Source organism: Amblyraja radiata, chromosome 2, assembly GCF_010909765.2.
Source record: "Amblyraja radiata isolate CabotCenter1 chromosome 2, sAmbRad1.1.pri, whole genome shotgun sequence".
In the NCBI taxonomy this organism is placed as follows: domain Eukaryota; kingdom Metazoa; phylum Chordata; class Chondrichthyes; order Rajiformes; family Rajidae; genus Amblyraja; species Amblyraja radiata.
This window is the reverse complement of record NC_045957.1, coordinates 43,889,928-43,915,554: the sequence shown is the minus strand read 5'-3', so window position 1 is coordinate 43,915,554 and position 25,627 is coordinate 43,889,928. Positions and strand designations below refer to the sequence as shown.

General features: G+C 42.0%; 1 protein-coding gene across 1 annotated transcript in view; it reads left to right on the top strand.

The window, feature by feature from the left end:
* Positions 1-255: 255 nt before the first annotated feature.
* The window catches only part of scin (scinderin), a 103,364-nt gene continuing 77,992 nt past the window's right edge, over positions 256-25,627 (top strand). Inside the window, exons 1-3 of the mRNA XM_033045651.1 lie at positions 256-608; positions 695-849; positions 9,959-10,120. Of these exons, the coding sequence (XP_032901542.1) occupies positions 416-608; positions 695-849; positions 9,959-10,120 (510 nt within the window). The 5' untranslated portion in view covers positions 256-415. The remainder of the gene's footprint in view (positions 609-694; positions 850-9,958; positions 10,121-25,627) is intronic.

Below are 25,627 nucleotides of genomic sequence, written 5' to 3'. Positions count from 1 at the left end.
ATGTTAGGATTGTCAGAAAGTCTTAGATAGAGCATCACAGAGTATATTAAACATAATTAGAGCACATAAGATTGAGATTAAAGTACAGATGGCAACTGGCACCAGCGAGCCGGAAATTAAAATGAAACATTTAAAAAGTGCAAATCTTAAACTAGATTTTAAAATGCATTCAAAATTGTAACCCAGAAGTGCAGGGTTAGTTGGCACGCTAGCTATCGGATGGTTCTCTGCGGCTACGTTATTGCCGAGCAGTTTCAGTTCCGGACTTGACAGGCACCGGCACGCCTCCCCGCTCTCCCAGCAACTCGCAGATCACACTGCGTGTTCGCCTCCGCACAACAGCGAAAGTTTACTTGCCAACAAATAGAGCTCAGTCGCTGCCGGCATCTCTCTCGGACAGTTCGGAAAGACGAAGATGGTGCTGTACCACAAAGAGTTTGACAAGGCAGGGAAGGAGCCGGGGACCCAGATCTGGAGAGTGGAGCGCTTGGAGCTGGCGCCTGTCCCTAAAAGTTTGCACGGCAGTTTCTATGTAGGGGACGCTTACCTGGTGATGCACACCACGGCGATAAAGAACAACTTCTCTTACAATCTGCATTTTTGGTTAGGTAAGACTGTCACACTCGTTTCTGATGTTGCACTTTATTCCAGCCTTGGGTTGATTATAATGCCAAACTGATGTTTTCCCCTCCAGGAAAGGAATGCTCGCAGGATGAAAGCAGCGCCGCTGCGATCTTCACTGTGCAGATGGATGACTATCTGGCAGGGAGACCGGTCCAGTACCGAGAGCTTCAAGACTACGAATCCAACACTTTTGTCAGTTATTTCAAGGGCGGACTTAAATACCAGGTAAAAAGCGCAGTGTTTCCTAAATCGGCCCCTCTCCTTCTAAAACTGTCAAATATGTTTTTTATTTCGAGTTCTGCTTGTGCCAACTTTGCACAATCTTCTCTTTGGAAGTTGTGTACTCGCTCTTCTAAACATGCAGCGAGTGGAAAACTAGTGATAATCATTGATGCACGACCACACAACTGTCGGTTTAATGGCAAAGTTGTCATAACTAGATAAAACTTTTTAGTTTCCATTCTCGGTTCTATTTATTTTTTCCTACATGCTGCCATACTTCATGAGTCTGACAGAATATTGACTCAACAGTTATAAGGAGGGACCCAACAGGAAACGTTGCCTGTCCATTCCCTCCACAGATGCTGAGTTACCCCAGCAATTTATATTTTGCTCAAGATTCCAGCACCTGCAGTTCCTTGTATCTCCAGAAGATTGAAAATTGACTGAATATTTGAAATATTTTCATAATACTTTGGAGACCATTTGGCCTAATGATTTAATTTAATTTATTTTGTTAGGAATTGATAATCTTGTCAATCTTGTCAATTCCATACGCTTCAGCACCTCTGGAACATGAGTGAATGAATAAATACTTTATTGTTACATATGACAAGTTACAGTGAAACTCTTTGCGTGCGTACTCAACGTATGCAAATAGTCGCCACATAAGCGCACTGACAACGCTACAAAGTATACACAGTATCCGTGCCATATCCTCCTTTGTTCTCCCCCTCCTCCCCCCCCCCCCCCCCCCCATCATCATGGTGGCTCCCCCATGCCGAGTTCACCATTTGTTCAAAATTCCCTTGGCCGTAATTCCATTCTGGGTCTCCGATAACCCAACTACCAACCTACAGGTGTTTGAAACGTGGAAGCAAATCAGGCTCCCAGGAAGAATGAGCAAACTCCACACAGACAGCACCTGTGGTCATGTTTGAATCTAGGCCACTGGAGCTATGATACAAAAGCACTACCTGCTGCAGTACCGATCACATGCAACGTAGGTCATCACAACCAAGCCTGATCCAGCCATCACCTTATTGCCACACCCATATATGGTATTGACATTTTGTTTTAATTCTCTTTGATATTCAGTCGTTAGATTAAATGTGCTTTCATCATTTAAAGCAGATCAGTTTTAAAATGCTGCAAGAATTTCCAAAAGAAACTCATCTAATCTTTTTAGAAATACAGCCTGAAGCTCAGAATTAATCAATTCTCCTTATTTGGATGACTAAGGGTTAATAATTTATTAATGTCCTATTCTCTAGATGGTCTCTGCTCAGTCTTGTGAACTGTATTCCTAACGATAATTGATTTCACAGAGTTGAAGCACAGAGACAGGCCTTTTAGACCAACATGTTTACGCTGAACATCAATTACCCATCTACACTAATCCCATTTTCTAGCTCTTGGTTGGTAGTCTTCTTTGCATTGACAACTCAAATACTTGCTTAGCTACCTCTTAAATATTGTAAGAGTGCTGTTCCATCAAATACTCATAGTGTGTTGCAAATTCCTCTGGGTGAAAATAATATTCACCAGACACTTTTTGGAAAATAAAAACAATTGATGTAAGATAGACACATAATGCTGGAGTAACTCAGCAGGACAGACAGCATCTCTGGAAAGAAGGAATTGGTGATATTTTGGGTCGAGACCCTTCTTCAGACAGGTGTAAACCAGCAACTGCAGTTCCTTCCTACACAACAGGGATGTAATGCTGAGGCTTTATATGGCACTGGTCAGACTGCATTTGGAGTATTGTGAGCAATTTTGGGCCCCCTATCTGAGGAAGGATGTGCTGGCATTGAATAGGGTCCAGTGGAGGTTTACGAGAATGAACCCCAGGAATGATTGGGTTAACATATCATGCACGTTTGACAGTGCTGGGCCTCTACTCACTGGAGTTTAGAAGGATGAGGGGGATCTCATTGAAATTTACTGACCAGCGATCCCCGCACACTAACACTATCCTACATACACTAGGGAAATTTACATTTATAGTAAGCCAATTAACCTACAAGCCTGTATGTCTTTGGAGTGTGGGAGGAAACTGAAGATCTTGGAGAAAACCACACAAGTCATGGGGAGAATGTACAAACTCCATACAGACAGCACCTGTAGTCAGAATCGAACCCGGGTCTCTGGCGCTGCAAGCGCTGTAAGGCAGCAACTCTACCGCTGCGCCACCGTGCTGGCAGTAATGGTGATGGTTCCTCAAGGGGAGAGGCACTGTTGAAAGATGATAATGATCACCAATGAGTGATTGAGGGAAATGATCATTCATAAAATGGGATCAAGTGGAATAAGCCGGAAGGAACTGTGGATGCTGGTTTAAACCAAAGATAGACACAAAAAGCTGGAGTAACTCAGCGGGCCAGACAGCATCTCTGGAGAGAAGGAATAGGTGATGTTTCGGGTCGAGACCCTTCTTCAGACTGTGATGGATGTATATGATTTTGATATCAAGGAGAATTGGGCAGATTGTAAAATATTTTACCAGTTTTTTTAAATTGGGAGGTGTTTCTTTATCCACAACTCATAAAGGTATTTGTTTTCAGCACCCAGTTTTTCTCAGAAAATACTGGATTGCCAACATCCTAGTATTTTGGTTTTGGATTCCATCTTCTTGCACCCATTGTAGTTGTGTCCAAGCAGATGGATGTAGATTAAGAATTTAAAACATATTATTAATGTATGCAAGCTGCCTTTAACCATATGATTCACTTCCAAAGTGAAAATTGGCTTCCACACCCCAATCCCACTTACCTGAAGCTCATGAGTGGGTTTACGGGACTTCAGATCTCTTTAAATTTTAACTTCCCACCTAACCCAAATCCATTTGTTTTTGGAAATTAAATTGACAATTATGTGTTTGATGCAGTTCCAATTTTAATAAAAAATAATGGGCACATTCGTCCTTTTTGCATTTTTGCCCGAGTATAAATGTCACCTTAGTGCAGTAGATTTTGTTGTAATAAGGAATAGGCAAGTATTTAGCTGTGAAATGAAGGCAGCACTTCATGTGATTGTCAGCAGTTTGGGATTCCTGTGCCAAAGCTGAACTCCAATACTTCCTGAAAAGTGCTTGCTGTTAGTTCTTTTACTATGTTCCACCTCTGAGGCACTCATGGAAGTAGACCTGCAAATATCTGGCAAATCTCAAATACTTAGACATGGGAATCTGCTGTAAATAAAATCATTGGGCAATAACAGAACCTCCATTTGTTAGAGATATGCAGAAATAGTTTACATTAGTGAGTTGAAATCCAGACAGGGCGACTATTTTGTTGAATACTTACGGTCTGCCAGCGCCTGCTGGATCTCCCAGTTGTTAACCATTTTAACTCCCCAATCTATTCCCATACCAACCTTTCTGTCCTGGGCCTCCTCCATTGCCAGAGTGAAGCCACATGCAAATGGGAGGCTCAGCGTGTCATATTCCGCTCAGGTAGCTTACAACCCTGAACATTAATTCTCCAATTTTAGGTGACACCCCCCTCCCTTTCTCCCCCCTCTCTTTCCTGTGCACCCCTATTTCTCCCACTATCCCTACCTCCTTTCCCGTTATCCCCGTCCCCTTCCACTTGTATCCCTCTGGATTTACATTTAACTCCTCCTTTTCTGACACCTTTTGTCTCCTTTTCATCTCTGGCCTTTTCATTTCAATGCTGTATCTCTAATCTAAAATAAAGTAGATATGAACCATCAAAAGCCCTAAACAGTCCTTCCGTGAAGCAGAGATTTATCTGCTATTCTTCCAACCAGGTCTTCTGCATCTGGTGCTCAAATGAGGCCTCTTCTACAATGATGCAATGAAGTGTAGATTAGGCAACCATTTTGCAGAACACCTGCACACTGTTCACAAAGATCATCTTGAGTTTTTGATTCCAGTAGTGCATTCATGTCATTTTAATTCTCCTTCCCACTCCCACAATTGACCTGTGTGCATTGCAACAGAGAGGCCAAATTAAACTGGTAAACAACATCTCCTATTCCGTTTGTGTCGCCCATATCTCAGTGGTATAAGCATTGAATTGTCTAATTTTGGGTAACTCACATTCCCAGTGCTCTCCCCTCACCACCACCCCCCCCCCCCCCCCCCCCCCCCCACCCCCTCCCCCTTGCCTACACACACACCCTACCTGCCCACCTTATTTTGTTGGCCCTTTGTTCTTCCCTCCCATCCCCTCCCTGCTGTTTGTTTCATCAGTTCACCATATCTACTTCTGTTGACTCCACTATCACATACCTCTGTCCCACACCCTCCTCCACCATCCGGTTGCATCTATCCTTTATACTCTTGCCATCTTGTTACAAATATCACCTACAACCCGTTGTCTCACTGCCCACCATCCTCTGGTTCAATCTATCACCTATTAGTCTCCATCCCAACTCGTTACTGATATATATATTGGCAAACTTTATTTTTCTCTCTGAATCCTGATGTAGAGTCTTGATTTCAACTGAATTCTTTTGGCTCCACAGATGCTGCTTGACCCACTGATTTATTCCACTGGTCTGTTCTGTTGTTGTTCTTGTATGGACCCATCCCTCATTGGCCTACCTGCATATTGCTCAATATTACTTTTGGATGCACCTCCCAAGATATGCTCATCTGAGTCCCACTACGGTGGTCCCAGTCAATATTGGGAAGTTAAAATCTCCCACCACAACAACCCTGTTGTTTTTGCAGGGCTGCATTTTAAAGCTTGTTGATGTCATTGTTTTCTAATGTATTTCAAAGGTATACATTTTTATTTTGAAAAAAAAAGGTGATAACCACATCAACCATGCCGTGATACATTCGAAGACAGTTGAACGAGCACACTGCTGACCAATGTTGGTTTATCAGTGGAAAATATATTTACTACTGATAGTGGCAGGAAATAAGACTGCAATTATTATTTTCATTATGGTCAGCTCATTTAGTGAGTAGTTGTGTGACTAAGCAATGCAGATGCAAAAGTCACAACTTTTTTGTTAAATTATCAGGAGTTTGGCAAATTATATATTTTTAATTATCTTAAAAATGTAGCCTTTAGTTTCTTTTTTGGACAAAATAATGAAGAAATGCAGTACACAGAAGCAGCTATGTTATGAAAGGAATAATACCATGAGCCCTTAAATATTTTTGAGTAAGAAATTACAATTTTTAAATTCTAAAGTGCCTTTATTCTATATGTTTGGAATGACTGGAGTGAGGCATGACCATGTCCAACCTGCAGTCATTTTTGTGACTAGTGGAGAGAGCAATGATGAAATCATCAGAAAGACTAACACCATTTAGGCCCAAAGTCTCTTCTGCCATTTCAGGAGATCACCTCTGTTCTCTATATTAACCCCACTTACATGGCATTATTTCTTGTTTTTTCGTCTCCTCACCGAAAAAAGAAGAAGTTTTGATTGTATTATTATAAATGTTGATTGGTTCAGCATCTACAGATGTTGGAGCAGACATTTTGTGTAAATAAATATTCTTGAATTTTACTCAAATGCGCAAGGTAAAATTATCCTTCCTTGCGTCAGAGTCTCCTATGAGGGGAAATGCTTTGTTTTGGCTTTTTTTGTAAGTTTAAATACTTTGACCAGATTACTCCTTAAACTTCTAAACTCAGGTGAATAAATTTACATAACATTATATCATAATTTAACCTGGTATTGTTTTTGTAAATCTTTAAATTCTACAGTTCTTCCTGAAATGGGAAGCTTTAAGGGGCTGTCCCACTGTGGCAACCTAATTGGCAAGTTTAGAAGTGTTTGCCCTTGACTCTTACTCGCAGCATGGTTGACATGAGGTCCTCGGAGGTCTTTGTAACTCTCCTTCGTGCTCGAGAGTAGTCACCGCGTACTCGAGGCCTCAGCTAGGTTGCAGCGTATTTTTCAACATGTTGAAAAATGCCCGCGAGTAAAAAAAGGTTGCCATGGAAAAAATCGACATATTTTTTACTCATAGTTTTAGTCGAAGTAGGTCGTAGTAGGTCGGCATGTTATTCATAGGTAATGGAGGGTAGTCGAAGGTAATCAAAGGTAGTCGAAGGTAGTCGTAGATAGTCTTCAACATAGTCGATGGGAGGTCGAAGGAGATCGAAGGAGGTCGTCTTCACTCTCCACTATTCGGTGTCCAATTTTTCTGAAGCTAGTCGAAGCTAGTCGAAGCTAGTCGAAGTTAGTCTTCAACATAGTCGAAGGAGGTCTTCAACATGACACTTTTTCAAACTTTCCTAAACTCTTCTAAGCTCGCCAATTAGGTCGCCACAGTGGGACAGCCCCTTAACTTTGAACACTTTTTCCTTTAGTACTATAGTCATCTCAAAATATAGACTGGGATCACTGGAAGCTCCTCAAATTGACTGCTGGACCATTTCATAGGGGCTCTTTGAGGAAATATTTCATATCAAACTATACCACATTGCTTGATCGTTTCCCTTCTCTCTGTTAACAAGTCTGGAATTTTGAATTGAAATATGGGAAGTAACATTTGAACACAGGTTTCAGGCAAGCTTTAACAAAAGAAGGCACAACCACTTTTATGTGACAATCAAGGGCATCTCTGTCAGTATTAAGTGTCACCATTCACCAGAAAATGAAATGAATGTAAACATTATGGCCACAAGGGAAGGCCAAGTTTTTGCTACTCAGAGGGGAGGTGCTCACAAAATTCCTACCCAAAGGCTCTCAATATTAACTTAAGAAGGAACTGCAGCTGCTGGTTTACTCCATAGGTAGGTACAATAAGCTGGAGTAATTCAGCGGGTAAGGCAGCATCTCTGGATAGAAGGGATAGGTGATGTTTCGGGTCAAGACACTTCATCACCTCATTATTAGACCATTAGTCGGATTTGTTACAAAATACCCATTTCTTGTCTTGATGGATCTAGCATAATTCAAAGAAACTTAACTCCATAACAAAATAAACCATTAGATCAATAACCTATTCATGAGACAGAGCATTAGTTTACAGTGTTTACAGTACAGTGTCTACAATACATAAAGATGATTTAGGTTTATTGAGAAGTTATTGTTTTACATTTGTACTGGTAGATCCTAACAATCCTATTGCAGTTTACAGTGGGTAATTTGGTACCACAGAAGGGACAGGAAATGAAACATGGATCATAAAAACAGTGCAACACAGGAACAAGCAATTCAGCCCACAATGTCTGTGCATAACATAATGCCAAGATCAACTCTTATCTGCCTGCTCATAATCCATTTCCCTCCAGTCCTGGCATATCCATGTGCTTATCCAAAAGTATCTTAAATAACACTGCTGTATCTGTCTCCAGCACCATCCCTGGCAGCACATTCCAGGTACTCACCACCCTCTGTGTGAAAAACTTGCCACACTTTTCCTTTACATTTTACACTTCTCACTTTAAAGCAATATCTTTAGTATTTGATATTTCCAACCTGACTGTCCACTCTATTTTATATACTTCCATCAGAATATAAAATATACGGTGGTGATATATGGCGGTGCTGGCTCGAATGGCCTCCTCCTGCACCTATTTTCTATGTTTATCAGGTCTCCCTGCCAGAGAAAATAAATTCAAATTTGTCCAACCTGTCCCTGTACCTAATATCCCTTAATAAGGCATAATTCTGGTAAACCACCTCTGTAACATTTCCAAAGCTTCCACAACCTTCCTGTAACGGGATGACTAGAACTACATTCAATAATCCAAGTGTAACCCAAATAATGCCCCATAAAGCTGCATCACATCTTTGTGAATTGTATACTCAATGCCCCTCATTCCCAGCATCTTTAAACATGTATCTGCTTCATTCTGAGCGATTGATAAGTGAGTATTCCACATTTTTTATTTCAATAATATATTTCATTCCTAATACATACAAGAAATACAGTTGGTACAGTGTTATCCCTGCATTGATTGTATCATCAAATCAATACATTCCTTTGCAACTCATGTTTCCTCCCTAATACATCTATGAAGTATTCGAGAAGCAGTTACACAGGGCCCAGCCCCACTGTTTCCAGTGATAACATAACCCTAGATTATGTCCTTCCTCACAACACATTGTCAGTGCCTGCGCTGAGCTTCAGTCGATAGCCCCACCACCACCAGCCACAGCCAATAGAAATGCGTAAGGTGCTTGCCAGGAACATAGAACATAGAACATAAAACAGTATACACAAGGACAGGCCTTTTGCCCTACGTCTGTGCCAAACATGACACCAAACCCAACTCTTCTCTGCCTGCACATAATCAAGATCCCACCATTCCGTGCATATCCATATGCCTATCCATAAGTCTCCCAAATGCCAATCAAATCTCTTAAAAGCCAAGACAAGCATGCTTTGGGCACACTATCACCAAGTTGATGACCTACCAGCAGCAGTTGATGTTTGTCACAGAGCACATCCCTAATAACTGCCCATGGATCACAGAGTTCCCTGTTACATAGCTGTTTGAGATGAAGCTCAATAAGGACCGTGTCCAGAACCTCTTGGCAAACGTACAGTCCATGAAAAGATGATTGATCATCTTACCCGCACTTCAGCCATTCTCAAAGGCAGCAAGCGCCGAGTGTGAGGCTTCGGATATCCGTGAATTAATTAATGAACAATACTTTCATAGGTTTTCAGGAAGGATCTACTGATGTTAATATAACTACAGTATAAAGAAGGTGTGACAGGAAATAATCCTGTCATACAGTTTGTCAGGAGTTGGATTCGAGCCTGTCCTACCTTTCAATATCACGCATGATCTTCTACCACAGCTTCATTCTTGTGCTCGTCTGAAGAAGGGTCTCGCCCCGAAATGTCACCCATTCCTTTTCTCCAGAGATGCTGCCTGTCCTGCTGAGTTACTCCAGCATTTTGTGTCTCTCCTATCTCCTATTTCACTTGATTTTCTACATTTCGAAATTGCTCTCATTATTGAATAGAATCAGTTCATCTCCCTGAGCAATAATGAGGTAAAAGAATGTCGGCTTTCAGAGCAAAATGTGAAATTCATTTTTACAAATACCTGCATGTTATGTTGAATGATTTGTTTGGAGACTAATGTTTTACTTTATTTTTATGTTAGAAAATTCTCTGACACGGCAAACTTACGTTTGTTTGTTTCCTTTGTTATCTTAGGCTGGTGGTGTGGCTTCTGGATTTACACATGTTATTACTAACAACCTCTCTGCAAAGAGATTGCTGCACATTAAAGGCAGGAGGGTTGTGAGAGCAACAGAAGTTCATCTCAGCTGGGACAGTTTTAATAAAGGAGACTGTTTCATCATAGATCTGGGAGCGGTAAGTTAAGAGGAAATTACTTAACTTAACTTAACTTAACTTCTACCTTCAACCTTCACTTTATTCAGTCTACTGTTAAGCAAAAACTCAAACAAAGAGCTTGGTGATTGATCGTAACACTGAAACATTGCATAGCTCCTCTTAGTGTGCTTTGATGCCAGTCCTTCATATCATTTGCCTTCTTATGCTCAGTCATCCACAAAAACTAAAAGCACATCCTCATGGTGGTAGACTACCTAATAACAGCATGGCTGTGGTCTGCTTCTTGAACATGCACTCAAGAAGCCTTTTGTCCATGTTCCCAGCAGAACCCGGAGCTGATACTTCAGGAAGTTTGTTTAAGAGTCAAGGACTAAAGGGCTGGGTAGAAGGTGATGTTGAGGCCAAGATCATATCAGCCGTGAAGACCAGAGCAGACTCGGGGGGGCTTGTGGTTTGTTCCTGCTCCTAGTCCCTAGACTTACCACTGTGCACCCAGCACCTTCCATCTTGATGCAGCATTCTCCAAGACGTCACAAATCACAATGCAATGAACTGACAATTGCATCCTGTGGCTGCCTTTACACCACAGTCGACTGTGCATAAACACATATGCTGAGCTATTGAATTTTCAGTGTTATGTTCCCATGCAAAAGCTTGAGACAGATAAATGAAGCCTAGAAACAACACAAACATCTTACCACACGGGGAAATTGATTTTGACTAGTTGATCCCACAGAAAATCAAAGTGACAATTGCCATCTCAGCATATTATGTAACTATTCAGAATAGACCACATTGGCTTCTAATGAAAATACAAACTTGGGGTCATCATAGATTTAGCCTGAGGACAAGTGGTAGTAAAAATCAAATAGCAGCTGTACTGGGAAAAACATTTGCAGAAGGGGCAATACACTTGAGGCATAGAGCATAAAGAACAAATCTCAGGAGACAAGGAAACAGTACTGAGACAAGCCACATTAAAATTTCCATCCAGCGTTTTAACTTACAAATGTTTAGTAAAATGTTAACAGGAATAACTATTTCTGAGTGGAAATCTTATCAGAGTCAATAGCATCACTTGGATTGTTTTCTCTGGTGTGCGGAGGCTGATGGTAGACCAGATAGAAGTATAGAAAATTATGAGACATAGTTAAGGCAGACAGTCAGAACCTTTTCCCCAGGCTGGACATGTTAAAGACTAGAGGGCTTCGCTTTAAGTTGAGAGAGGCAACATTTAAAATAAATGTGCGGGTAAGTTTTTATACAGAGAGTGGCGAGTGCCTGGAATGGTGGAGGCAGATACAATAGCTGACAGGGGGCAGGCAGATACAACAGCAGCATTTGAGAGGCTTTTACATAGGCACACACAGACTCTACCCAGATGGTGACATGAATGTAGCTGTGCTGTATCATTCAGACTAGATAAAGAATACTTAAAAGCAATTAGATTTACCATTAAAAAATAAATAATGCCATGTCACAAGTTGAAAACATGAATAATCTTTAAATCCTCAGTCAAATCTCAAGCTCGCAATAATACTCTTGAAAATACTGTCATATATCCATTTTAATTATATATTTGGAGATGTTAATACAGGTGCTGTGTGTAAGCATATGATTATGTGCTGCAAAATGGCTTAGTTAAAACTAGACTACGTCCAAAAAGCATGATGCAATAATGTATGCATTATCTTATCAAAGTTGAAGGTTTTATGCAAAATAAACAGGAATCTTTCCTTGGAGCCTTTGGCTTGTCAGTAGATAAACCTTTTATCAGCAGAAAGTAGCTGGCTAGATATACAAAATGTAAATCTTATTAGTTTCATTTACACTTTGTAGCACCGCTCACTAAGTCTGTGTTTGGAGAAGTTGCTCAGGGCAACCACCAGACCTATCTCCCATGGAAATTACCCCCGATTCTGATGAAGAAAATGCTTTGAGTCTAGTTGAGTGCCACTTTATTTGGACCAAGCTCGATGTTGCTGAGAAGTGAGAAGTTCCATTGAATTTATGTTTTATTACGTGTCTTGGTGGATAAAAATTGCAAGTAAAAAAATACTAAAATTAATCAACTTAAATGTGTTGTTGCTCTTCAAAACTCAGACTTAGCTGACACTCTTGAGTTTCAGAGGTTTAGAAATCTGAATTGAGTAGATATATGTTCAGTCTGAAGTAATTAATCGCAATCCATAGCCCAGCACTTTTTGAACATAGAACAAAGAACTGGGCACCACAGGAGATAGACACAAAATGCTGGGGTAATTCAGCGGATCAGGCAACATCTCTAGAGAAAAGGAATAGGTGATGTTTCGGGTCAAGACCCTCCTTCAGAATGCTGCCTCACCCACTGAGTTACTCCAGCATTTTGTGTCTACCTTTGGTGTATACAAGTATCTGCCTAGTGCATCACAAGAACTGTCCCTTTCCCTGTGTTGACTGTGCTGATCATGATGCCGTATTAAACTAATCCCATTTGCCCACTCATGATCTATGTCCTTTTATTACCTTTCTCTTCATGTCTCTAATTGAATGCCTCTTAAACATTGCCGTCATTAGCTTCTGTTGCCTCCCTTGGCAGTACAGTCCAGAAAACTACCACTCTCTGTGTATAAGGAACTTGTCTCATGGATCCCCATTGAACTTTGCTTCTTAACCCTTTTTTCAAGCCAGGACATTTCTATCCTGGATAAAGACTGGTTATCTGCCCGATTTGTCCCTAACTATACTGCTGTGGCCTAAGGTTGCATTTTAACCCTAACATTTATATGAAGAGTGGTGTATGAACCTAGATTCTACTGAATTATATTCTCAGTTCAGTCTACTAATCCGGCTACACAATAAGCTATTTCGGTTTAATTTATTGTAATATTGTGTCAACCATCTGAAGGAGGAATAGCCAAAAAGACTAGTTTGCTAACATGCCATAGCTCAATAAAGTCATGCCTATTAATACAATTTATCTAACAAAGAAAAACACAAATTTAAGTACCAAATACATTTGATTGTGGGTGGGTCCTGGGAAGTACAAGATGTGGAAGATATTAAAAATCAAACAAACTGCAGATTCTAGAAATAAAAATAGGAACTATTCAAAACATGGATTAGATCTGAAGGGCCTGCTACTGTGCTGTTCTATGTTCTATGTTAAACAAAATATTATCATTGTCAGGTCTGGAACTAGGATTGCTGGAAGATAACTGTGAATTGATCTTAAAAACCCAAGCACAATTATGTATGCATACCAAAGATGGAGTAACTCAGCGGGCCAGGTAACATCTCTGGAGAGAAGGACTGGGTGATCTTTCTGGTCTTGACCCAAAACATCACCCATTCCTTCTCTCCCGAGATGCTGCCTGTCCAGCTTTTTATGTCTATCTTCGGTTTAAACCAGCATCTGTAGTTCCTTCCTACACATTATGTATGCATAACATATTTGTTTGCTCAGTTGCCAATCTTACCTTCATTTTATACCGCATATTATTACTTACAATAAATAATCAAGCTGATTACCTGCTCATATAATCGAGAGATCAAAGGGAGACGTGAACAACCAGCCTACAGCAAGAAGCTTGCAAACTCTTTTGACTATAATTTTCAGTAAAAGCAATAGACCTCTTGAGAAGTTGCATAGCATGGGTGATAGGACATTGTTTCAGAAGGATAGCAGCAATGTTTGGATTGTCTCTGTGAGTTCACTGAGTAAGTTCCTTCAAGCTTTCTACCACAGTTTTTTTTTCTTTCTTTTTCTCACCAACTACTAGCAAAACCCCAGCTCACTGCCGGAGACATAACTAGCTGAGTGCATATTGCCACAATAGCTCCACCACAAACCATAGGCCCACTCCTTATCAGGCCTTATTTGCATTTAATCGTATTAAACATGTATCCAGTGTTTCCTGCAGTTCTTCCATCTGCTAAACGTTGTTGAATCATGAAACTTGCTTTATTAGCCTAAGGTGGGTCCACCTTGTATGCATTGTGGAATAATGGTGCTCATTATTGCTCCAACAGCTTCACAGGATGAAAAAAAAAGTTTTGAAATTTAAGTTATCAGAACCCATCTTCTAAGACTGTTTTTGAATATCAGATTTAACAATCATAATCTCTGCTATGAGTCTGAAAATGCATGCATGCCATAAGTAGTGCATTGCCTGTTTTTGCCCAATGCCAGAGATGCTTGAACAATAAATCAACTATGACATTCTCAAAACTGGCCTTAATCCAGTTCAATATCTGTAAAATGGGCACAATTAGGTACAATTTAATTGTCGTGCCTGTTTTCTTTATTCTCCTGGGAGTCTAGTCAATGCATCATCTTGTCAGCAACCATGTGACAGTTTATATGTTAATTTGTCCAATCTCACCAGATTTTTAAAGTTTGCCAGTGGCAGTACTGAGAGAAATGGCACATTTTTGTGTTGCTGTTTCTGCAAGACAGCTCGTGCAACACTTCTTCTGAAGTGTGCTGCCATACTAAACCAGCATGCATTCTCTCTTGCCCTCTCTCTTCATGCTATTGCAACTAAATTAGCCTATTTTGGGCCGGGACTCTTCTTCAGAATGATGAAGGTCTGAAGGAGGGTCCCAACCTGAAATGTCACCATGTTCACCATAGATGCTGCCTGGCCTGCTGAACTACTCCAGCCCTTGAGTCATAGGGTGATCCTCGTGGAAACAGGGCCTTCAGCCCACACCGGCCAACGTGTCCCATCTACACTAGTCCCACCTGCCCGCATTTGGTCCATATCCCTCCAAAACTGTCCTATCCATGTACTTGTTTAACTATTTCTTAAACGTTGGGACAGTCCCAGCCTCAACCACGTCATCTGGCAGCTTGTTCCAGCATCTGCAGCTTCTTGATTCTTGTCTATTAAAAAGTGCTGCTTTTATTTACAGCCTCATGCCCATATCCTACTCGTTTTAAGCTAATCTGCCTTAATTTCCAGTAGAAAACATTCCTTCATAAATGCCAAAAAAATTTACATGTTTGGAATAGCAAAGCGATCGGCTTGGTTAACGGCTACAACTGGTCCAACCAGTTGGTGCAGTCTTTTGCTGCTTCTTGCAATGTAAAGATTGCATCTGTTACTCCTACCCAGAATTTTACTCCCATGTTGCACAGAACCAAAGAAACACAGGAAGTTTAAAAATAAATTGATCCAACTTTGATCCAAATAATACATCTATATAATGTCTTACAACACCACATAAAGACATCATTACAACCACTGAAGTACTTTTGAAGTCCATTCACTTTTCTGATGTAGGGATCAGGACAATCATTGTAGTCAAGTCCTATAAACAGCAATTGTTGGCTAATGCCAAGTTTCCAACAAGTGCAATGGAAAAGTGTGGGGCTTCTTGACATATTTGGTCTTGTTGTGATGTCCCCACCGTTGATTTCAGCAAGGATTATGGTGGAAAATGAGCAGACCAAGATAAACATTAAAAAATATATATACATTTAATTTTAGTTTTTTTTGTGTGTTTTAGGTGCCTAACCTTAATATTTTTATTGTTTTACTAATCTTGCAATTTTTGTTCATTTATTTTGTGTTTAATAGTTTCTTAGCGTTTAATGGTTTCTTAATGCGTCTTAATGTCAGAAATATGTCAGTATTATACAAACTCCTGCAGAGCATTGATAGGCCTCAAAGATGGACATAGGAGATGGGAACTATTGAACCATTGAGGGCCTTAAAATGTTCACTACCAATTTTTTTTTACACTATTGGCCATGCCCGAGTATACTCGGGGGTGGCACTGAACAGGTTAATGGCTGTCTAAGCTTCCAGGAGTATATTTGGGGGGGGGGGGGGGTGGGTATGGGTATGGGCAGCAATTACAGTCAGGCAACCATCTGGATGAATAATAATCAGATAACCTGTTCCTATTTACAGTGTTTGCTTAAGAGTTAAATGTTTATAACTTTGAAGAAAGCGAATGGCACGTTGGCCTGCATAACAAGAGGAATTGAGTATTGGAGCAAAGAGGTCCTTCTGCAGTTATACAGGGTCCTAGTGAGACCACAACTGGAATATTGTGCGCAGTTTTGGTCTCTGGGTTTGAGGAAGGACATTCTTGCTATTGAGGGAGTGCATTGTAGGTTCACAAGGTTAACTCCCGGGATGGCGTGACTGTCATATGCTGAGGGAATGGAGCGGCTGGGCTTGTATACTGGAATTTAGAAGGATGAGAGGATATCTTATTGAAACATATATGATTATTAAGGATTTGGACATGCTAGAGGCAGGAAACATGTTCCCTTTGTTGGGATAGTCCAGAACCAGGGGCCACTTTTAAGAATAAGGGGTCAGCCATTTAGAACGGTGATGAGGAAACACTTTTTCACACAGAGAGTTGTGAGTCTGTGGAATTCTCTGCCTCGGTGGAGGCCGGTTCTCTGGATACTTTCAAGAGAGAGCTAGATAGGGCTCTTAAAGATAGCGGAGTCAGGGGATATGTGGAGAAGGCAGGAACGGGGTACTGATTGTGGATGATCAGCCATGATCACATTGAATGGCGGTGCTGGCTCGAAGGGCCGAATGGCCTGCTCCTGCACCTATTGTCTATTGTCCATTGTCCATTGTCCATTGTCTATTGTCTATTGTCTCTATTGTCTACCTTCTCTCGTTACACTAGATTTTAGTGATACAGCATGGAAACAGCCCTTCGGCCCACGCCGACCAGTAATCACCCCATACACTAAGAACAATTTAAGGGCCTGTCCTACTTTCACGACCTAATTCACGACCTCTGCCGAGTTTGCCCTTGACTCATACTCGCAGCATGGTTGTCACAAGGTCGTAGGAGGTCACAGGTAGGTCGTAGCAGGCCGTGATGCTAGTCGTAGGTACTCGTGGAATCAAGTAGGTCGGGGCGTTTTTCTAGCAGGATGAAAAATGTCCACGAGTAAAGGTCGTGAATTAGGTCGTGAAAGTGGGACAGGCCCTTTACTATTTTTACTAACGTCAATTAACCTACAAACCTGTACGTTTTTGGAATGCGGGAGGAAACTGGACCACATGGAGAAAAACCATGTGGTCACAGGGAGAACGTACAAACTCCATACAGACAGAAACTGTGGTCAAGATTAAACCCGGGTCTCTGGGGCTGTAAGGCAGCAACTCTACCACTGCACCACTGTGTTGCCCTTCACAGAGAAACTATTGCCTTTATTTGGACTGCTGCATTCATATATGACCTAACTGCTGTGGTCTTGGTTTAGAGGGGATGAGAAGGAAAAATAGATCAGCTATGCTGGATGGCGGAGTAGACTCGATGGGTTGAGTGGCCTTATGCTGCTCCTATGCATTATTAGCTTTTGGTCTTGTGACCCTTCAACAGAGAATCTTTCTCTTGGAGCTGCAGGGAACGTCAGTCGGGATGTTATGTTCCAGTCTCTGGAGCCTTGCCAGCGATGTCACATCAGGGGAATAAATAGAAGGAACATTCATTTTGTGAAAAGCTAAACTCCTGAAATTTTCCTATCCTGATTCCAGAGAAACAAAATATAGTCATAAATCTGGCTGAAAAGACTGCTGTGTTTGCAGCAGATAATCCAGCTGCTACACATTTAACCTGATTATGCTAAGACATTTAAAGGGTGACTGGTTTGCTGGGCCAAGGTTAACACTCGGTGAAGAAAGTTTAAATAAGCTAGTGTTTAGTTAAAGAAAAAGCATATTTTAGTTAGCAGAAACAAACAGTGCTTTGAAAACAAAGTTGGCTTTTATAAGGAACCAGTGAATAAAAGCAGTTTTGACAGTGCATGGCAACAGGCAACGGGGTTGTGGTTTAGTCCAATGTAAGAGACATTTTATGCATGTTTTCATTAGTGGACTGGCAGGAAGCAAAGGGGAGCCAACAGTAAAGAAAGCTACATCTGATAAATATCTGTACCTTCTGGACAAAAATATCGCAAGCTGCACATTAGGAGTGCAAAGGTGCTTTATTGATATTCTTTGTACTGCTCACATTTTTGTATGGGAATAATGTTTCACAACTTTATGTTAGAATGGGCAGCTTGGTTTTCATCTGAATCATCTGAAAGGACCTTAAAACCTTGTAAAAAATCATGTTAATTCTACCACGTGACAGCAGAAAATTATTAAAATTCAGTTTGAATTTGGAACATACACTTCTGAGTGGATTCATTCATTCATTTCCTGACCATGCACTGTCTTGGAAGTGTGACAGTTTCATGTCACCCTGAACGTTAAGAAGATTTACAGCATGCACAGAATGCGGTCATTGGTGCTATGCACTTAAAGGTTTAACTAATCACCAGTCCCTGCTTAATTATCTTTTTATGAGATTTGATTGCAGCTGCAGGATGTACATTTCCAAAAGCAAAACAAAGTTTTTAAATTATATCTTGGTAGACGTGATAATATAAATAAACCACTTTAAACCATCCTACTTTCCAAATGGTTTTATGACTTCATTTTATTTCGCTGTTATCAGTTTGGAAAACTTCAATAGACAATCGGTGCAAGAGTAGACCCTTTGAACCAGCGCCAGATTCAATGTGATCATGACTCATCATCTCCAATCAGTACCCTGTCCTGCCATCTCCCCATATCCCCTGACTCCGCCATCTTTAAGAGCCCTATCTAGCTCTCTCTTGAAAGTATCCAGAGAACCGGCCTCCACCGCCCTCTGAGGCAGAGAATTTCACAGCCTCACAACTCTGTGAGAAAAAGTGTTTCCTCATCTCCGTTCTAAATGGCTTACCCCTTATTCTTAAACTGTGGCCACTGGTTCTGGACTCCCCCAAAATTGGGAACATGTTTCATGTTTCTAGCGTGACCAAACCCTTAATGACCTTATATGTTTGATCCTTCTGAATTTCAGAGTATACTAGACTATGTGGGACCCGTTGGGTCCCAGCATCACACAGGAGGGCTGGTCATCCAACGCAATATTCCACCTCTTCACCAATTCTAATATTGGTGGCCAGTTGTGGGGGGGAGGGGGGTGGCTTTTTGGAGCGCTAGTATGGGTGTTGTGGGCTAAAGGGACTGGTTTCCAGAGGGCTAGTATGCAAATTGTGCGCCAAATGGATTCTTGGGCTGGCGTCTCAGTCAATCAAGCCTGTTGTGCTGGCAACTCACTCACGGCTGGTGGGCTGGTAGTTGACTCACGGCTAATCCTTGAAATTCTATTTCAAGCAGGGTATAAGGCCACCAAATTCAAGCGCAGTTTCTTACCATTTCTAGCAGGGTGCAAGGCCACCAAATTGCATACCATTTGAAGTAGGGTGCAAAGCCACTAAAGACAGCCAGTCATGACCACTCCCTCCTCCATCTTGCAGAGACTGAGCCACCCCCACATTTCCGGGTTTTATAACCCCCCCCCCCCCCCACCGGAAAAGGTGTGGCTTTCATGGAGTGATTGACAGGAGAGAGATTCTCAAAAAAAAAATTTAAACTAATAACACTTTTATTTTTCATTGATGGGAAGAATTCTCTGCATCTGCTCAGCAGAGGGGGACTGAGTAAGATGGCCAAAAATCACAGCCGTAAGTGGTAGCGTTTTATCTAAAATCAATATACAGTGCAAACAGGAAGTAAGTGCATTTACAGTAGTGCCTTTTAACTTCAAGCCAAAGCACCCAAGCCACCATTTGCAGTCAGTAGTGCATTTCGACTTCATGCCACCATTTGCAGTAAGTGGTGCCTTTCAACTTCAAGCCAATGCACCCACGCCCCCATTTGCAGTAAGTAATGCATTTTAACTTCAAGCAAATGAACCCAAGCCACCATCTGCAGTAAGTAGTGCCTTTCAACTTCATGCCACTACTTGCAGTAAGTGTTGTCTTTCAACTTCAAGCCACACCCAAGCTACCATTTGCAGTAAGTAGTGCCTTTCAACTTCAAGCCACACCCAAGCGATCATTTGCAGTAAGTAGTGCCTTTCAACTTCAAAGCTCCCAAGCCACCATTTGCAGTAAGTGGTGTCTTTCAACTTCAAGCCACACCCAAGCTACCATTTGCAGTAAGTAGTGCCTTTCAACTTCAAGCCAAAGCAACCAAGCCACCATTTGCAGTAATAGTGCCTTTCAACTTCAAGCCAAAGCTCCCAAACCACCATTTGCAGTAAGTACTGCTTTCAAAATCAAGCCAAAGCACCCAAGCCACCATTTGCAGTAAGTAGTGCCTTTCAACTTCATGCCAATGCACCCACACACCCCATTTGCAGTAAGTAGAGCCTTTCAACTTCATGCCACCATTTGCAGTAAGTAATGGCTTTCAACGTCAAGCCATTGCACCCAAGCCACCATTTGCAGTAAGTACTGCTGTTCAACTGCAAGCCAAAGCACCCAAGCCACCATTTGCAGTGTCTTTCAACTTCATGCCACCATTTGCAGTAAGTAGTGCCTTTCAACTTCAAGCCACAATTTGCAATAAGTAGTGCCTTTCAACTTCAAGCCACACCCAATCGACCATTAGCAGTAAGTAGTGCCTTTCAACTTCAAGCCACAATTTGCAGTAAGTAGTGCCTTTCAACTTCAAGCCACACCCAAGCCACCATTAGCAGTAAGAGGTGCCTTTCAACTTCAAGTCAAAGCTCCCAAGCCATCATTTGCAGTAAGTAGTACCTTTCAACTTCAAGCCAAAGCAACCAAGCCACCATTTGCTGTAATAGTGCCTTTCAACTTCAAGCCAAAGCAACCAAGCCACCATTTGCAGTAATAGTGCCTTTCAACTTCAAACCAAAGCTCCCAAGCCACCATTTGCAGTAAGTAGTGCCTTTCAACTTCATGCCACCATTTGCAGTAAGTAATGCCTTTCAACTTCAAGCCACACCCACGGCCCCCATTTGCAGGAAGTAGTGCCTTTCAACTTCAAGCCAAAGCAACCAATCCACCATTTGCAGTAAGTAGTGCATTTCAACTTCATGCCACCATTTGCAGTAAGTGGTGTCTTTCAACTTCAAGCAACAACCAAGCCACCATTTGCAGTAAGTAGTGCCTTTCAACTTCAAGCCAAAGCAACCAAGCCACCATTTGCAGTAAGTAGTGCCTTTCAACTTCAAGCCAAAGCAACCAAACCACCATTTGCAGTAATAGTGCCTTTCAACCAAGCCAAAGCAAGCAATCCACCATTTGCAGTAAGTAGTGCCTTTCAACTGCAAGCCATAGCAACCAAGCCACCATTTACAGTAATAGTGCCTTTCAACTTCAAGCCAAAGCTCCCAAGCCGCCATTTGCAGTAAGTAGTGCTTTTCAACTTCATGCCACCATTTGCAGTAAGTAGTGCCTTTCAATTTCATGCCACCATTTGCAGTAAGTAATGCCTTTCAACTTCAAGCCACACCCACGCCCCCCATTTGCAGGAAGTAGTGCCTTTCAACATTATTATTTCAACTTCATATTTTTGCAAGCTTTTGAACCAATAGACATATTTTTGCAAGCTTTAGAACCAATAGACATATTTTTGCAAGCTTTAGAACCAATAGACATATTTTTGCAAGCTTAGAACCAATAGACACATTTTTCAAGCTTTAGAACCAATAGACACACATTTTGCAAGCTTTAGAACCAATAGACATTTTTTTGCAAGCTTTAGAACCAATAGACATTGTTTTGCAAGTTTTAGAACCAATAGACTTTTTTTTGTAAGCTTTAGAACCAATAGACATATTTTTGCAAGCTTTAGAACCAATAGACATATTTTTGCAAGCTTTAGAACCAATAGACATATTTCTGCAAGCTTAGAACCAATAGACACATTTTTCAAGCTTTAGAACCAATAGACACACATTTTGCAAGCTTTAGAACCAATAGACATTTTTTGCAAGCTTTAGAACCAATAGACATTTTTTTGCAAGTTTTAGAACCAATAGACTTTTTTTTGTAAGCTTTACAACCAATAGAGACACATTTTGCAAGCTTTAGAACCAATAGACATTTTTTGCAAGCTTTAGAATCAATAGCTATATTTTGCAAGCTTTAGAACCAATAGAGACACTTTTTGCAAGCTTTAGAACCAATAGAGACACTTTTTGCTAGCTTGAGAACTAATAGACATTTTTTGCAAGCGTTTGAACCAATAGACTTTTTTTGCAAGCTTTAGAACCAATAGAGACACATTTTGCAATCTTTAGAACCAATAGACATTTTTTGCCAGCTTTAGAACCAATGGACATTTTTTTGCAAGCTTTAGAACCAATAGACATTTTTTTGTAAGCTTTAGAACCAATAGACATATTTTTTGCAAGCTTTAGAACCAATAGACATATTTTTTGCAAGCTTTAGAACCAATAGAGACACTCTGCAAGCATTTTAGAACCACTAAGGACACTTACATTTGAGTAGACATGTGTTCAGTGTTATTCACAGCTCAGAGAAACGTGACCCTCTGCCTTCCTCCAGCTTGTAGACACTGATTCAGGCACACCACTTCCTGGTTTTATAGTCCCTCCCCCCTGCCGCCAGCGGGGGCAGCAGAGAGAATGGGGAATTTTGTAAAAACATTAATATCTCTGTCATTTTTAATCGATGGGAAAAGTCCTCATCACACATGCGGCGGAGGGTGGCTTTGAGCAAGGTGGCCAAAAATGATGGCCGTAGGTGGCGGCGTTCTCTCAGAAATCGCAGCACAGATCGCCAAAACCGGTCAAGAACAGAGTTTTAGTAATATATAGATAGATAAGCCCAGCCGCTCCATTCTCTCAGCATATGACAATCCCTCCATCCTACTTTTGAACTTTGTGAACCTACGCTGCACTCCCTCAATATCAAGAATATTTTGGAGACCAAAACGACACACATTACTCCAGGTGTGGTCTCACCAGGGCTCTATGCAACTGCAGAAGGACCTCTTTGTTCCTATTCTCGACTCCTCTTATTATGAAGGCCAATATGCCATTCGCTTTCTTCACTGCCTGCTGTACCTGCACGCTTACTTTAATTGAGTGATGAACAAGGACCCCCAGATCCCATTGTACTTCCCCTTTTCCCAACTTGACACCATTTAGATAATAATCTGCCTTCCTGATTTTGCTACCAAACAATACAATACAACAATACAATTCAATTTATTGTCATTTGGACCCCTTGAGGTCCAAACAAAATGCCGTTTCTGCAGCCATACATTACAAACAAATAGACCCAAGACACAACATAATTTACATAAACATCCATCACATTGTTGTGATGGAAGGCCAAAAAAACTTATCTCTCCACTGCACTCCCCCCCCCCCCCCCGATGTCAGAGTCAAAGTCAAAGCCCCCGGCGGGCGATGGCGATTGTCCCGCGGCCATTAAAGCCACGCCGGGTGATGCAAGGTCGCGCACCGGGTCTTGGTGTTAGAGCCACCGGCGGGCGCTCGCAGTCCCGCGGCCATTCCAAGCCGCGCGGAGCGGTGCTGTAAGGCCCCGCTCCAGGAGCTCTTCGACCCTGCAACTCGGGCGGGAGAAGTCGCCATTGCGGAAGCCCTGAAAATCGGTCTCCCTCCAGGGACCCGCGGGCTCCCGGTGTCACTGTCCGCCAAACCCGCAGTTGCAGCCTCCGAATCTCCGGAGGTCGGGCCGCAGCAGCGTCCACCACAGCTCCACCCGCTCTGGACTCGGCCAGCTCCACGACGGTGAGGTGAGTAGTCGGCACCACAGCCCCCGGTCTTCCTGTTGGAGGCCGCTCCTCGTTGCAGCCCCAACGACAACGGAGACCCGACAAAGAAAAGGTCGGGTCTCCCGTGCAGGGAGAGATTTAAAAGTTACCCCCTCCACCCCACACCACCCCCCCCCCCCCCCCCACACACATACCACAACAAAAAATAACAAAAACTACATAAAAACATAGACATAAAATAATAAAAACGCAGACGGACTGCAGAGGCCGCTGCTGACGAAAGTCGCGCCGCCCACCGAGACCAAAGTGGATAACCTCACATTTATCCACATTAAACTGCATCTGCCATGCATCTGCCATGCATCTGCCCACTCACCCAACCTGTCCAAGTCACTCTACATTCTCATAGCATCCTCCTCACAGTTCACACTGCCACCCAGCTTTGTGTCATCTGCAAATTTGCTAATGTTACATAATCCTTTCATTTAAATCATTAAATCATTAAATAATAGCTGCGCTCCCAGCAACGAGCCTTGCGGTACCCCACTATTCACTGCCTGCCATTCTAGAGTTTCACTTTTCACAGAGTAAATTCTTTATTTTTCTTATTTATTCTCATGATGTGATATCAAAGGCAAGACTGTTGTTAATTGCCTACACTTGGCCCTGGCCCCCATCTTCTTGAAGCCCACTGTTCAATGCAATGCATTCCCATGTTACAGCAGAATAGTGGATTCCAGGATCTAACCCACCACTGTTGAAGGAAAACTGATGTATTTTCAAGTTAGGATAGGGTGAGATCTTTGGATTGATAGCGTTCTCTTAACCATAAAGGTGGTGGAACTGTGCAGGAAGGAACTGCAGATGCTGATTTGAACCAAAGAAGACACAAAAAGCTGGAGTAACTCAGCGGGTCAGGCAGGATTGCTAAAGAAAAGGGTCGAGACCCTTCTTCAGACAAGTGGCCCTCAACACGAAACATCCCCTCTTCCTTTTCTCCAGAGATGTTGTCTGATCCATTACTCCAGCTTTTTATATCTATCTAAGGTGGTGGAAGTGACAGGCTTGAAAAGTGCCATCGAATAAGTACGTTTCTCCAGTGAAACTTTGTGGATGGTTGGATGGCACACAGTGCAGCCAGGATGTGCTGGAATGGAGGAGTGGAGGCATAGGATGTCATGATCGCCTTTCCTGTTTACTGCTTTTTCCTTCCATGCCAAGTTTGTGTATAAAAGTCATTCGATGTGTGTTCAATTTTTCTGGTGATGATTGCCAGTGTAATCATTAACAACACATTGGTGGCACAGTGGCACAGCTGGTAGAGCTGCTGCCTCACAGCGCCAGACACCCAGATTCGAATTGACTTTGGGCACTGTGTGGAGTTTGCACAGTCTCCCTGTATACCAATTCTCATTGCTGATTCCAAGGCAGAAAATGGTGGAAGGTTTGTTGCAGCATTGTGTCCCATGGCCCAATCCTGCATTTGGCTCCAACAGATGTGTAAAGTATTTGTTAAAGTATAAATGTGTAAAATATTGTCAGTAGTCAGGATGTTTGACTTAGCTGCATTGCAAGAACCATTCAGATGGTGTGAGAATTAGAGGGAAACTGTGTCGTACCAGGGATTCCACTAATGCCTTTGGATTGCTCAGCCTTGGAGTAATTTAGAACTTAATTCTTAGTTTAGTTTAGAGGTCCTACATGGAAACAGGCGCTTCGGCCCACTGAGTCCACACCGACCAGCGATCCCTGTACACGAGCACTAGCCGATGAACACTCGGGACAATTTACAATTTTTATCAAAGCCAATTAACATACAAGCTTGTACATCTTGGTGGAATGCGGAGCACCCGGGGAAAACCCCACAAGGTTACGGTGAGAACGTACAAACTCTGTGGAGACGGCACCAGGATCGAACCCGGGTCTCTGACGCTGTAAGGCGGCAACT